The 13,898-nt window shown below is 39.7% G+C and overlaps 1 protein-coding gene across 2 annotated transcripts in view; it reads left to right on the top strand.

The window, feature by feature from the left end:
* Nucleotides 1-12,757, top strand: part of ABCB5 (ATP binding cassette subfamily B member 5) — a 169,803-nt gene extending 157,046 nt beyond the window's left edge. Inside the window, exons 15-26 of one of the 2 annotated variants that reach the window (XM_018576330.1) lie at nt 584-727; nt 2,081-2,185; nt 2,701-2,778; nt 2,859-2,942; nt 3,400-3,603; nt 5,396-5,496; nt 6,075-6,215; nt 8,447-8,603; nt 8,703-8,900; nt 10,533-10,739; nt 11,503-11,649; nt 12,496-12,757. In XM_018576330.1, the coding sequence (XP_018431832.1) occupies nt 584-727; nt 2,081-2,185; nt 2,701-2,778; nt 2,859-2,942; nt 3,400-3,603; nt 5,396-5,496; nt 6,075-6,215; nt 8,447-8,603; nt 8,703-8,900; nt 10,533-10,739; nt 11,503-11,649; nt 12,496-12,693 (1,764 nt within the window). In that variant the 3' untranslated portion in view covers nt 12,694-12,757. The remainder of the gene's footprint in view (nt 1-583; nt 728-2,080; nt 2,186-2,700; nt 2,779-2,858; nt 2,943-3,399; nt 3,604-5,395; nt 5,497-6,074; nt 6,216-8,446; nt 8,604-8,702; nt 8,901-10,532; nt 10,740-11,502; nt 11,650-12,495) is intronic. The other variant, XM_018576331.1, reaches the window with a different exon arrangement.
* The last annotated feature ends 1,141 nt before the right edge of the window (nt 12,758-13,898 follow it).

The following is a 13,898-nucleotide window of genomic DNA, read 5'->3' on the forward strand; positions in this document are numbered from 1 at the left end:
TGTTTAGAGGTTGCATGGGACACTGCAGATGTCACACACTGGCTCTATACCAAGAGATGAGCATTTTTGTAACTGCTGATCATTCAGTTCTTGATTGCTTCTACTTGCAGAGAGAAGAGACTGTCAGTCACTCATTCCACAGGGATTTCCTCCTTGCCTCTCCTTGCCCCCACTGCAATTGTAACTTTGGATTTTTCATGGAGTTCAACTTAAACATGAATAGGCTTGTCTGCAAATAACCATATTTACTTACTTTATTAATTCATACAGAGTTGAATATTCAACAGAGTGAATAGAAATATTCACATCAGTCCCTGTTGCTTGAACGAGCCTACAGGTTAACTTTTCTGCTGCAGACACATTCACGCATACAGAGCGAATTTTGAGCTGAATTTTTTTTAACTAATTTTTTTTTTTTCTTGGAATATAAAATCTATCCAAATATGAGGACAATATAGAATGCCATGCACAGGTGTAGTTGGTGGTAATCAAACCCAAGACTCTAACACTGCCAGACTAGAGTATTAACCATAAACACTATGCTTCTTGTTTATCTGTTCCTTATCCCTTTTTGCTATTACAGGAAAAGCTTCCGCAAATTTCATTTTTCAGAATACTTAAACTGAATAAATCAGAGTGGCCTTATATCTTGTTTGGAACCATTGCAGCGATGATTAATGGAGGGGCCCATCCAGGTTTCAGCATTTTATTTGCCAAAGTCATTGGGGTAAGTATTTTTAAATCAAACTACACTGCCTGTGCAAAAAAATAAGCCACCACCTGGATTTAGCTAAGCAAATAGGTCAAAGCTTTCCATTGAATAATAGGTCTAGGTACAGCAGTGTTATGTCCCCAAAAAATAAGGTTAGCTGTCTACCTGAATATATTGAAAGACCAGGTTTTTCCATCAATGGATTTCTTCTTCCTTGATGGCACAATGCCAGGATTCATCGGGCTCAAATTGTGAAAGAGTGGTTAAGGGGGCATGAGACACCATTTTCACACATGGATTGGCCACCACAGAGTCGAGAACTTCACCCTTTTAATAATCTTTGGGATGTGCTGGAGAAGACTTTATGCAGTAGCCCGACTCTCCCATCATCACTACAAGATCTTGGTGAAAAATAAATGCAACTCTGGATGAAAATAAATGTTGTGACATTGCACAAGTTTATCGAAACAATGCCACGGTGAATGGGTTCTGTAATCAAACCTAAAGACAGTCCAAGTAAATATTAGACTGTGTGACTTTTTTTGGACAGTGCTAAAATAGTTAATATGTGAGTGGTTTTGGCTTCCTCCTATCTTCCTTCCTGACTGCTTCTTGCTTGCAGTTACAGCAAGAGACTGTGTAAGGCAGAGGCACAGAATGGTTGCATAGGCCGAGGTAGCTAATCAGGTCCTCTACCTCTACGGATTCTGTCCCTTGATGCAGCTGTAATTAGGAAGGATCAGGCCAATGAAGGATCAGGGAGCCAAGATCGCTCATAAAGATGTATTTCAGCTGTTTTTTTTAAAACAGTACAAAGTGGGAGGGTGACCTAGTTATAAAATGATTATAACTCTGCTTTAAAATGACAAAAAAAACACTTTTCTGAAAAAAATTTTTCTAAGAGTTTATGATCAGTTTGAAGGAGAACTATGGTGCAACCTTTTTTTGCCCATAGTTCTCTTCAGGGTCATAGGAGGACATATACTAATGTCCTCTAGTGACCCAAAACTCATATACTGTCGAGATCCACCCCGATGGCTGATTGACAGCTGGCTCTGCATCTCTAGAGGCAGAGACAGGAATCCCTGCAGGGAGCGGTGACTCACAGCCCAATCAGTGTGAAAGTGGCCTTAATTTTTTTTTAGCACAGGTTTTCTTTCAAATCTAATAATTTAGTAATCATTCCCTAATTGCGTATACATTGCTCTGTGATCAGAAGGAAAGTGTGCTTGGAAATGATTATAGATTATCTGTATAAGTTAACTGAGTAACTGTTATTTCTCTGTTTAGCAGTAGATTGTTTAATTTATGTTTGTTTTCATTTTATTCATACACATTCTATATTAACTGTTTTAATTTTCTTTGTAGATATTTCAAACTAATGATACTGCACTGATTCAGCAACAAATTAACATTTACTCCCTCATAATTACTCTCATTGGTGTGACGTCCTTCTTTACATACTTTACACAGGTAATCACTGTCATCATCTGAAGTAAATGTGAGAAATAAGGGGATGTGTAGGATTTGTTGTGTGCAGTCTAAGTGGGGATTGGGTGATTCTCAAATGGAGAGGAAGTCAGAAAACTGGACACTTCCTTCAAGATGTGAACTTCTCCAGGGTAGAAGGTTGTGACATCACAGTGACACCAGTTCCTCCTCTGGTTCTTCCTGTAGCAGCTGGTGTGGCTTCACCTCTCTCAGACATTAATGAGGATGCTGATCCCTCAGGAAGGGCAAAAGTTTGGTGAATTTCAGAAATGTAAGTAATAATGATATATACACAACAACTGAAATCTCAAGCTGACAAAGGGAGTGATAGAAGTGTTTGATGAAAGAGAGATGAGTTGGAGGTCAGGAGTGACTGACACAAATTCAAATACACAGTCTCTCCTATGGAGATGAAAGTGTGTAGAGGGGGGTATTTGTCAAAATTCAGTTACTGCATCTTTTATATTACAATTTTCTATATCCATCTGTGTTGGCAGGGATTTATGTTTGGAAGATCAGGGGAAGTCCTCACTATGCGCCTGCGACACATGGCATTCAAAGCAATGTTACGCCAGGTTTGTATGGAATTAAAAGAAGCCCTATCTGTTTATATAGGTGATACTATACTCTAACTTTCTTTTCTCTCTCTCCAAAGGAAGTATCCTGGTTTGATGATAAGAAAAATAGCACAGGAGCTTTAACCACACGGCTTGCCACTGACGCTTCTCAGATACAAACTGTAAGATCGCTATGTCTGCTTTTTATTAATAATAAATGCATAATCTGCGATGAGATGGAAGTACTAATGGTTTTAATGATTGTCTGTTTGATGTTTCAACTTTCATGTGTATATAAATAAGTATATATGTGTGTCATTGTACAAAAGGAATCCTCAGCACACTTTCAGGCTTGCCAGCAACAAAAACAAACTAATATGTTCAAATGCTCAGTTTTTTGTCAGATTTGGTACAGGCACACAGTGTGCCTATATACAGTGTAGATAGATAGCGGGGTCACATGGCACTCACAGGTTTTACAACAGAGACGGCGTGTCTCCATTTTAGGACCTGTGCATGCCCAGCAACCAATAACATGCCAGCATACCTATAACATACAGTACATTTGATTTAGGATTTTCTAATTTGAATATTTATGCTATTGCTATTATGTAATTCTACTTTTTTTTCTTTTCTTAGGCAACTGGCTCCAGACTTGGTTTGATTGCAGAAAACATTGCTGCCCTGATACTCTGCCTTGTAATCTCTCTAGTTTTTGGCTGGGAGTTGTCCTTGCTGATTCTAGCACTCACTCCTGTCCTCATTGCTTCTGGATTTCTTGAGCTCAGAGCACTCACTGGCTTTGCTAATCAAGACAAAAAACAGCTTCAGCAAGCTGGAAAGGTAATGGTAGACATTTTTTGCCATCCATAGCCAGCAAGCACTATTTGCTTTTACAGTTCTATGTTCTAGGAATGCTGCCATTAAATCTACAGTCTTACATTTTAAAGTGAGTTTTCTACAGAGCAAACTTACAGCTGCTGAATATTAACCACATTAGGATTTTGAATGTAAGAGATATGTCCTAAAAAACTTCTACAAAGTTTTTAGGACAAATGCCTTCCGTCCTGCTCCTCTCCTGCTGCTGCCGCTCCCTTTAACTATTACTGGCAATTACTGGATGTCAAAATCACAGCTGGGAATTGCATTCATATGTAAATCAAATGAATGACCTTTGATATGCATATTGCATCAGTTAATGAAACCTTACAAGTAAAAATCTCCATGTTTTCTGCATAAATGAAGTTTGGCTCGTCCTCTCTCACCGTCTTAGCTTCCCTATTGGTCAGTAAAGCTGTCCATAAAATTTAAGGACCAATAGGGAGGTTTAGGACATGCAAAGGGGCGGATAAAATTAAATTCTATTAGGAAAGCTTATCAACTCCCAAAAAAAAATACATCCGTTTTAAAAGCAGCTAGTGTTTGATATTTGAATCTGTCTTAATATCAGCCAATCACTGTGATGAGCAGCCTCACTAGCCAACATTGAGGAACAAAATGGAAGAGGAAGTCCGGTCAGGTCAGGCTTCCAACCAAAAGAGCTAGTTGATATTTCCATAGTGGAGGAATACAAACTGGGAAACTGCCAATTCTGTATTGTGCCTGAAGGTGCATGTTGTGGTTCTGTCATCCTTAAACTCGGTTTATTACTTAAGAAGTCGCTGACATGAATATGTATATCAGGTGTCTGAACCCTTCACATGCACATGCTTATGTCAGGTTAGTGACTCACATAGAGATGAAGGAATGATTAGTAAAAAAAAAAAGCAGAGGAGCTTTTTCAATAACAAGTTGGCAAAGACAGCTCTCAGATTTGACTCCTGTAACCAGGGCTAAACCTAAACTTCCTGCAACCTTGAGCAGTTTTTTGCATACTGTCTGCTAATTCAGTTTACTGGCTTGCCTTATTATAACACTATCAAGAAGAAATGTAGTAGCTGCAGATGAATGGAGCAAACTGTCACCTTACTCGGTGGAAGTTCAGTTTTAGGTGGTAGAACTAGCTACTGTAAGTGCACAGAACCCTCTTCTGCCAACAAAAAGCAATGACAGACTCCACCATATGGCACTGGTAGGCATAGCATGAGATTATGGTACAAATGTTGTAATAGGAAAATCCGGAGATGTGGCAACCCCTAGTGGCTGAAAGACTGGTCTTTATGTTATAATTCTAATGATTAACATGGTCAGCACTCTCTGTTTTATGATTTTGAACACCATTATTACCTTGATGCAAAGAAAGGAATTTAGATATTCATGGCCTTTTACTCTACACAGGAAGATTAAACTGACATTAATATATGTAGACCAGGCCATGATCCATGTTGGCTGCAGAAATCTAACTTTGCTGGCAACCAGGCTTCACATTCACATTTGTCATTTATGTTAGCGGTTTTGAAATTTAATGTAAATAAATATTTCCTTAATCACATCCTGTTGTGTTATTTATAAGTACAAATGTGTCAAACAGAGAAAAACTGAGATTTGTGTGTATATAATAGTACATCTGTTGAGCTGAGTATGCCAAGAAACAGGGAAACATTTCTAAACAACATGTTGATGTTTTTAGTACAAAATACAAACTAATTAAATAACAGCTTTAACAATTTAAACTATGTTTTGATTAAATTATCAGATTGCAACGGAAGCCGTGGATAACATCCGAACCGTCGTGTCACTGACTAGGGAGAGAACCTTTGAAGAGATGTACTCTGAAAGCCTACAAAAGCCCTACAGGTCAGATTATTATAGTTATTACTTGATTTATTAGTATTGCAGTGAACATTTTCCAATCTAAAACACAGATCGCTCCTCTCTCTGGGAGTGTATTGTTTACAGGTCACAATTCCTGTGCCACCCCATGGTTGCAGATCTAACAAGTCATCGTTTCTCATATGAAATAATTAATTACCTCTTTATAGAAGCGTAATAGGGTAAGAAAGAGCCCATGTTGTGATCATTTGCCTCTTTTCATCCAATGGTTTACTTTTCTGCAAGTTTATACATTTCTGCTGCCACTTGCATTTAATGGATTCACCAGTTTACAATCTGACCTGTAGAATCCTTTTGTTTCTTTTCATTATCAAATGCAAAGAAAAAATATGCCCTGCGTCAGCAGATTTAATGAACATTCACTACACAATGCCTGGTCATTTGCAACAGTTTTTTTTTCAAAATGTGCTACTGAATATTGGGTATCCCAGTGTGTAATAGAGAAGTCAGAAATTTCCTTTGAAAAGATTAGTGATATGTAATTCCTTTTTCATTTTTCCAAATAAAATTTTTATGGTCATTTTTTAAACTGTTGTTTTTAGGAACGCTCAGCGTAAAGCTCAAGTGTATGGCATCTGTTTTGCATTCAGTCAATCATTCATACATTTCACCTATGCTGTAAGTTACCGCTTTGGAGCATTTCTGATTGAAGATGGCAGGATGACTCCAGAAGATGTATTTCTGTAAGTATCTTATTGTATTTTGTAAATTCCTCTGTTCATTAACAGGTGTTATTCACAAAAGGGTGAAGAGTTTGGAGAAGACAGGAGAAGTGAACAATCTAGGACAACATAGTATACACTCAGGAGGGAAACGGGTTTGACACCGATAATAAAACACATAGTTCATCACAAAATATAGCCAAGTGGTTGACGGAACCCGGGATACAACAAAGACTTAGTCTACTTAATGCAAATAAAGCGTTGGGACCGGACAATCTACACCCCAAGATACTTAAGGAACTAAGCAGGGTTAGAACTAGACCATTATTCCTCATTTTTAAGGACTCTCTAATGACTGGTAGAGTTCCGAGTGACTGGTGGAGGGCTACGGTAGTTCCAATATTTAAAAAGGGAGCAAGATGCCAACCTGGGAATTACCGACCAGTTAGTCTTACATCGGTAGTTTGTAAACTGTTAGAGGGAATGATTAAGGACCACTTAGTAGAATTCGTGCAGGAAAATGACAAAATAAATGACAACCAGCATAGGTTTAGGAAGGACCGTTCCTGTCAGACTAACCTACTGACTTTTTACGAGGGGGTAAGTAGAGATCTGGATGGAGGGAGGTCTGTGGATGTGGTAAAAAAGACTAGAGGACACCACCTAAAACTGGTAGAAAAGAAATTCGAACACAAGGGGCGAAGGGGGTTCTTCTCAGTTCGCGCGGTTAGGGTCTGGAACTCACTGCCTCATATGGAAGAAGAAGTGTCTACATACAAACATGGAAATATCACTTCACATGCCCAAAATGTTTGCCATCTTCTGTCTATTGGTTCTTTTAATCCTACCTGAACTTTCAGTTTAAATCATCTAAATACATTCTAGGTGCATCAAAATGAAATATGTCATTTTCTTTAGAAACCAGCCACAACCTGGGTTAAAAAGCATGCCCCCTGCCAGCATGATGAAGAGAAGTGCCCTCGCTGTGAGTGTGGTAGCAGTGGTGTCCCTGCAAATGTCAACAGTCTCTCTGTTGGTTTACATCTAGAGCTTTTCAATCAGCTGGACTTGTCAGCTTTGCTGAATGGAGAGCTCTAGCTATGACACACCAGGGGTGTTCTGCACCACTGCAAAGAGACTGCTGCTTCCAAACAGAGGGTAAGGGCCCTTTTCTTCAGCATGCTGGCATGGGGCACACTTTTACACTTTGTCTCTAGCTGATTTTTTAAAGAAACTAAAATGTAAGAATTTGATGCACCTAGAAAATATTTATTTGATTTAATTAAAGGCTCAGCTGGTCTTCAAGACAATAACGATCTTACTCAGAGCATTGGTAAATGGAACCTTTGGCCAGGATATGGACATGCAAGTATTTACGTATCCTCAACAAGCACAAATGAGCTTTAAAACAAGCCCTCACTGTGCTATTAGCTGCAGGCAATGTGGAACACTTTATCGTAAAGTTCACAGCAGAACCCAATGAAGTTGTTCTCTTAGCAGTTCAGCTCGCCCTGCTCCCCCTCCCAGAGCTTCTGTGTCTTCTTTAAAGATTGGAACGCTACTGAGTCATTGCTGTTAACAGAAGGAATTGGACAATATTTGTGCTTCTGCTGGTAAATTTGAGCATAAATTGCTTCACAGTGTCTGCAGCTAGAGATGGATTGTTTAAAGCACATTTGCTTTTAGAAATATATAAATTTTAAAATGTCCATAGCCTGGACCAGGTTCACTTTGAGAAATGTGGACAATTCAAAGTAACTGTATCTACCAAGTGTTGGCAGTGGGGCAAAAATGACATGGCGGCTAAATTGTTGACACCAAGGTCTTGTATTGTGTGATGCCAATTGCTATGACCAAAATAGATTTAAAAAAATATTTCACGTGCTAATAATATTTTTTAGAAAAAGTTTTGAAACACTGGACAAAACATGGGAGCAGGTTAATGTTTCCAAATCTAGTCCACATATTGTGCAAGAGATTTCTCCTTAGTGCCTGTCGTGCTCTCAAACAAGGTGCATTAAACAGTTGACAAAAGTTCCAACCTAACTCTATCCAAAAGAAAAAAAAAAGTTTTGTTTGGAGCAGGGTTTCCACATTGGGACTCCCAAGTGTCAGAGTCAGGTCAGGCTCAGGCAACCTGATCCATCATTGGTCTTCTTAATAAAGTTAGAGCATTCGTGATCTGGATATCCATCACTGTCCTATCAAATATTACCTCTTATTTAAAAATGCATGCTAATCTTTCTTTACAGTGTGTTCTCTCTCCTGGCATATGGTGCGATAACCATAGGACAGACATTGTCATTTGCTCCCGACTATGCTAAAGCCAAGTCAGCGGCTTCCCATCTGTTTGTATTGTTCAATAGTCAGCCAGCTATTGACAGCTACAGTGAACAAGGGCAAAAACTGGTAAGTCATGTAGCTGAAAAAGGAAAATAATTCTTACTCATGACTGTTCTAATGATCTATGGAATGGAATCGTCTTACAATTTATTTTGTTACCAATAGGAAAAATATCAAGGAAACTTAGAATTGCGTAAGGTCATCTTTAATTATCCATCACGTCCAGATGTGCCAGTGCTCCAAGAATTATCTATCCAAATATCCAGTGGAAAAACTGTGGCATTTGTGGGCAGCAGTGGATGTGGGAAAAGTACTTCTGTTCAGCTTCTACAGAGGTTCTACGATCCCCTCCAAGGGACAGTGGTGAGACTGGGGGCTACTATTGTTTTCTGAAACTCATATGTCTGCAATATGGCTCATATATAGATTTGCAATATGGCTGTTTTCTATAAAGGTTCACTTTGGTCTCTATAAATGCTACAATTAGCTACCACAGCCCTAATGAGCTGGCCACTATGTCAAAATATAATTATTCTGCTTCCATCAGACTTGACAAAATATTCACTTACATAGAAAATTGTCGCCATGGTGTACTTCATATAGCATAGCTACATTTTACCCTTAGTTCAGCCTTTTTGTTTAATTTCAGGAGAAAAAATCATTTTGTGAAGGGCACTGCAAAGGGCAGGCAATATAAACTGATTATCAAAGTAAAAAGGAACTGAAATCTCAATCAATATGTCTTCAGTTCTAAGATTCCAATATGGGTGGTATTCGGTACTGAAAACAAGTTAAGTTCACAAAGATCTACAAAATGCTTCTAACCTAAAACATGTCTAGTGTTAAATTCCCCCTAACAGGGATAGGCTCAGGTTTGGATCGAAGTACTGGAATAAACCGCTGGGGCGTTCGCCGTCACGCAGCTGCTTTTAAAAAAAGGGGTGGGATGCTGGTGACATCATTGAACTATATGGACACATGGCCACGTTTGGTCATTGCCATTTGGATTCCATACCTCCAAGCTACAGCTTATCTGTCTAAGTACTTTTAGGGGTCTATTCACGAAGCTGCCGAAGGATCTGGCCGTAGCTTCCGCCGATCCTTCGGCTAGCTTCAGCCCCAAGTTCGGCATCTTTCAGAATAGCCCGAACAGCAGTGAGAAGCCTGCCGGAGGTTCGGCTCAGCCGATCCAGATGTTGGATCGGCTGAGTCGAACTCCTGCACTTCGGGTCGAACATGCTCGAAGCCACTCGAAGCAAGCCCATGTACAGCTGATTTCAGCCGATGTACGGCTGAAATCAGCCGTACCAGCCTGAAGTGAATAGCCGAACAGCGTTCGGCTCACTTCACTTCAGATCGGTCATTCACTCGGCTGCCCTCGGCAGCTTGGTGAATAGACCCCTTAATCTTTTTTTGATGTATTGCTGTACTGCATTAGTCCATCCCAGTACCATTTGTTAAAATCGATTGGTGATACTGGAACACACAGTGCAGAAGCCAATGCTAATATTAAAACATTTCTCACAGCCACCAATCAGATTCACACTTGGCTTGGTAATTGAAATTGATTGCTCAGAGGAAATTGCTCAACATAGACTTTATGAATAATGCTCCTATTGACCCTAATGGAGTAGTCTGTGATTCTGCATGCAGGGGATTACAGAGAACACAGGTTAAAGCGGACTTTTCACTCAGGAGTAAGCTCCACTTATTACATAGTGCCCCCTCTCCCATCAAAAATCAATTCATAGTGCATGGTATTTATATACCAACTTTTGATCAATTTTTAATAAGATGATTTATAATAAGATGATCATAGTCACCTACATAATCATTTTTTGTTCATGCCTAATTTTTCTAAAAAATAAGTTTACTACAGATACCCTTTAGAAACTATGCCCTTTGAACAGCTATGTTTACAATGATTTGTAACATTATTTAATTTATTATTAACGTTATTACTAACAGTATACAATTTCCCTTTTCGTTTTTCAGATGTTTGATAATGTCGATGTAAGGCAATTAAACGTGCAATGGCTCCGATCTCAGATAGGCATCGTGTCCCAGGAACCTGTGCTGTTTGATTGTAGCATTGCTGAGAACATTGCCTATGGGGACAACTCCCGTATGGTCTCCTTGGAGGAAATAAAGGAGGCCGCCAAAGCAGCCAATATTCACACTTTCATAGAACAGCTGCCAGAGGTAAATAATAATAGCTATGAGAATGTTCTTTAGGTAAATCAGAAATGTAAAACTCTGTGCTTTTAAATATAGATGGCAGGCCAGATTTTAAAGCATTACCTGATCATAGCAAAACGTAGGTTGCAGGGGGTCCCTGTGCACAAATGCAGTTTGGGGTCTCTTTTCACACTCATTACTGTTGTGCATTGTGTAAGAATGTTCTGTCAAAAGTGTGTCACTGTCAGGACATCCAAAGTATCTTGCTTCCAGCCCTTAGCCTTTTGGCTTCGCAACTGTCTCTTTTGTCTACATATTGCTTTATGGGTGTGGCTGTAGGACCTTCCCCTCTTGAACATAATCTTATTACTAAAATAGTCCTGGAAAGATGCTATTGCTGGATTGGATTTTTTTGGATTGGGTTGGTTAGCCTACTATTAATAGCCTGATGTCCGTGTTAGTAGGAGTGGTGGGTAAAAAAAAAAAAGATCCTTTCTTAACCTTTGACAGATGTGTCATTTTATAGTAGTGGATTATACGAAATCACCTGCATTCCATACAGCATACAGGCCTTGAAAGGTCACTGTGTCACCCAGAAGAAGGGACCCCGCGTGGCCCCGAAACGTTGGCTGTATGACGCATGTGACAATTGAATAAAAAGTACTTTACTTCTTGCACACCGAGTGCTGGTGACTTCTATTATGGATTTTATAGTAGTTGGCTCTACATATGCCACACTGTACCTATGTAGCAAGTTCCTAATACACAATTCTTATACTGTCTCCAGAAATATAACACACCAGTCGGGGGCAAGGGAACACAACTGTCAGGAGGTCAGAAGCAGAGAATAGCCATAGCCCGGGCACTTATACGAGCTCCAAAACTTTTACTGCTGGATGAAGCCACTTCAGCACTGGACAACGAAAGTGAAAAGGTAAGAATGAAACTTGGCAATCGTTATTTATGTCTTTTCTGGCAACCTGAAATTATACTATTTTGAATGAGGTTGTGAGAATTGGGGAATGCATGTTGGGAGAACCTTTCAGAAGCTGAAAAGCTGTAGGTGACCTGATCATGGTCAAAGCTTATATACATAAACCCATATAGCTGCTGATACTTTTCTGACAAATACAGTACACAAGTAAAGTGAACATGTGCTGTTTATCAAGAATGTATTTCTACTTTAAAAAAGGACTATGGCATAAGTGTTTTTCCCCATCGTTCTCTGAAGGGTCACGGGAGGACATATACTAGCATCCTCCCGTGACCCAAAGCTCAGTATATCACAAGTTACAGCTTGCGGTATACTGAGACCGCCGCAGCCAGGACGGATCCCGACATTACTGTAGAGATCCACCCAGCTGCGTGAGTGACAGTGGGCTCTGCCTATCTAGAGGCAGAGCCAGCTGTACCCGCCCCCTCCCCCGTTCGTTCTGCCTGTCAGCGCTTGAGGATCAGAGCGGGGAGGGGGGAATCCCTGCAGGGAGCCATGACTGACAGTCACCGCACTCTGCGGGGAGATGATCGAGAAGTGAGCGAGTGACGGTATGTGTTCGCTCACTTTCCAATCTATTTAGCCGACGTGTGACCGTTTCATTATCACACGTCGGCTCGGACTATGAGGATAAGTGATTTTTACTCACCTCACAGTTCTCCTTTAAGAGGTACCAGGAACAAGCAGGGCATAGGGGGCGGTGATCTATGTTTCTAAAATGTGTCCTTTTTACATGTCTCAAAAGGTGTAACTTTGTATTACTTACACAACTTCTATTACATTCAGGTTGTACAACAAGCACTTGATCAAGCCAGGAAAGGAAGGACCTGTATCATGATTGCCCACAGACTATCCACAGTCCAGAATGCTGATCTCATTGTCGTCATGAAGAATGGGAGGATAATTGAGTATGGAACACATCAACAGCTTCTGTCAAATCGAGGAGCATATTATGATCTTGTACATGCACAAACAATAACTTAACTAGAAAAACACACGGGAGTGTGGATATAAAATAATGGTTTACTCTGTAGGAGAGAAAACCCACGAAAAGGCCTTCTGAAGAACGTCTGGTGCAGAGCATGGAAGTTCTGTATTGTTACATGGATATGGATCTAGAATGAAGGGTTAAAGATTACAGGATCTGTTCTGATAGATGTGTGCAACTCAGCTCAAATGTCATGCTGGGAATCCTGATAACCGATGGGTGACTCTTGTCTCGGCTCTGATATTATATCAAAAAGGCTATTACCGGATCCAGAAATGTACAAAGATACAATCTGAAAAGTGTGATGTTTCTCTATGGAGTTATCCAATCACATGTCGGATCGCTTGAAATGTATTTAATATAAATGCTTCATGAAAGCACACAGCTTTCTAAAATATCCGCGTGATGATAAAGGTGCATTTGACAGAGAGATATTTTCTGACAATGATTTTGTGTAGGGACATATTTTCTAGAAGTTGAAGTATTTTCACATGATTTAATCATTTTTTGCTAATGCAATTTACCAAGGTGTACAAAACAGCATGTTTTTCTCACTTCACTGCTCATCATAGTGTTTTTTCAGCTGGTTGAAATTGGAAATTTTCCCTGAAAAACTGAATTGCTCTGGAATGTAGATGGGTACATCTTCTATTAAATACAGTTTTTCTAGTTTCTTCTACTAATATTTTTCAAAGTTGAGCTGAATGGGGTTGATTTACTAAAGCCAACTAGGCCGTTAACTTTGCAAGGGAAATTATATTTAATTATATTTTGCAGGGAAAGTTTCCCTAAGCTTAGTGAATGTGGTAAAATTTAACTGTGCAAAAAATACCCAATTACATGCAAGGATAATAAAAAACAGTATTTTTGCTTGCAGGTGATTGGGTGATGGAAGTCAGCAGCGCTTCACCCCATTCAATAAACTAAGGGGAAACTTCCCCTACAAAGTGCACATTTCGTTATGAAGTTGACAGCCTATTTGCCTTCAGTAAATCAACCACAGTGAGTCCATTGGACCTCAATATGGCCAGCCCCCAGTCACTCTTCACTAGAAATTTGCCATTACATTATTTGTTATTCCTAATCAGATTGCTAAAAATGGGTGGGGGGTAGCTGAGCATATAACTCCAGACTCAACACACCTATAGCTTTCTTTATTCACTCCCAGGCCAGAACATTGGAAAGAACTAATGCCATTGCT

Source organism: Nanorana parkeri, unplaced genomic scaffold (assembly GCF_000935625.1).
Source record: "Nanorana parkeri isolate BGI_ZX_2015 unplaced genomic scaffold, ASM93562v1 scaffold64, whole genome shotgun sequence".
Lineage (NCBI taxonomy): Eukaryota > Metazoa > Chordata > Amphibia > Anura > Dicroglossidae > Nanorana > Nanorana parkeri.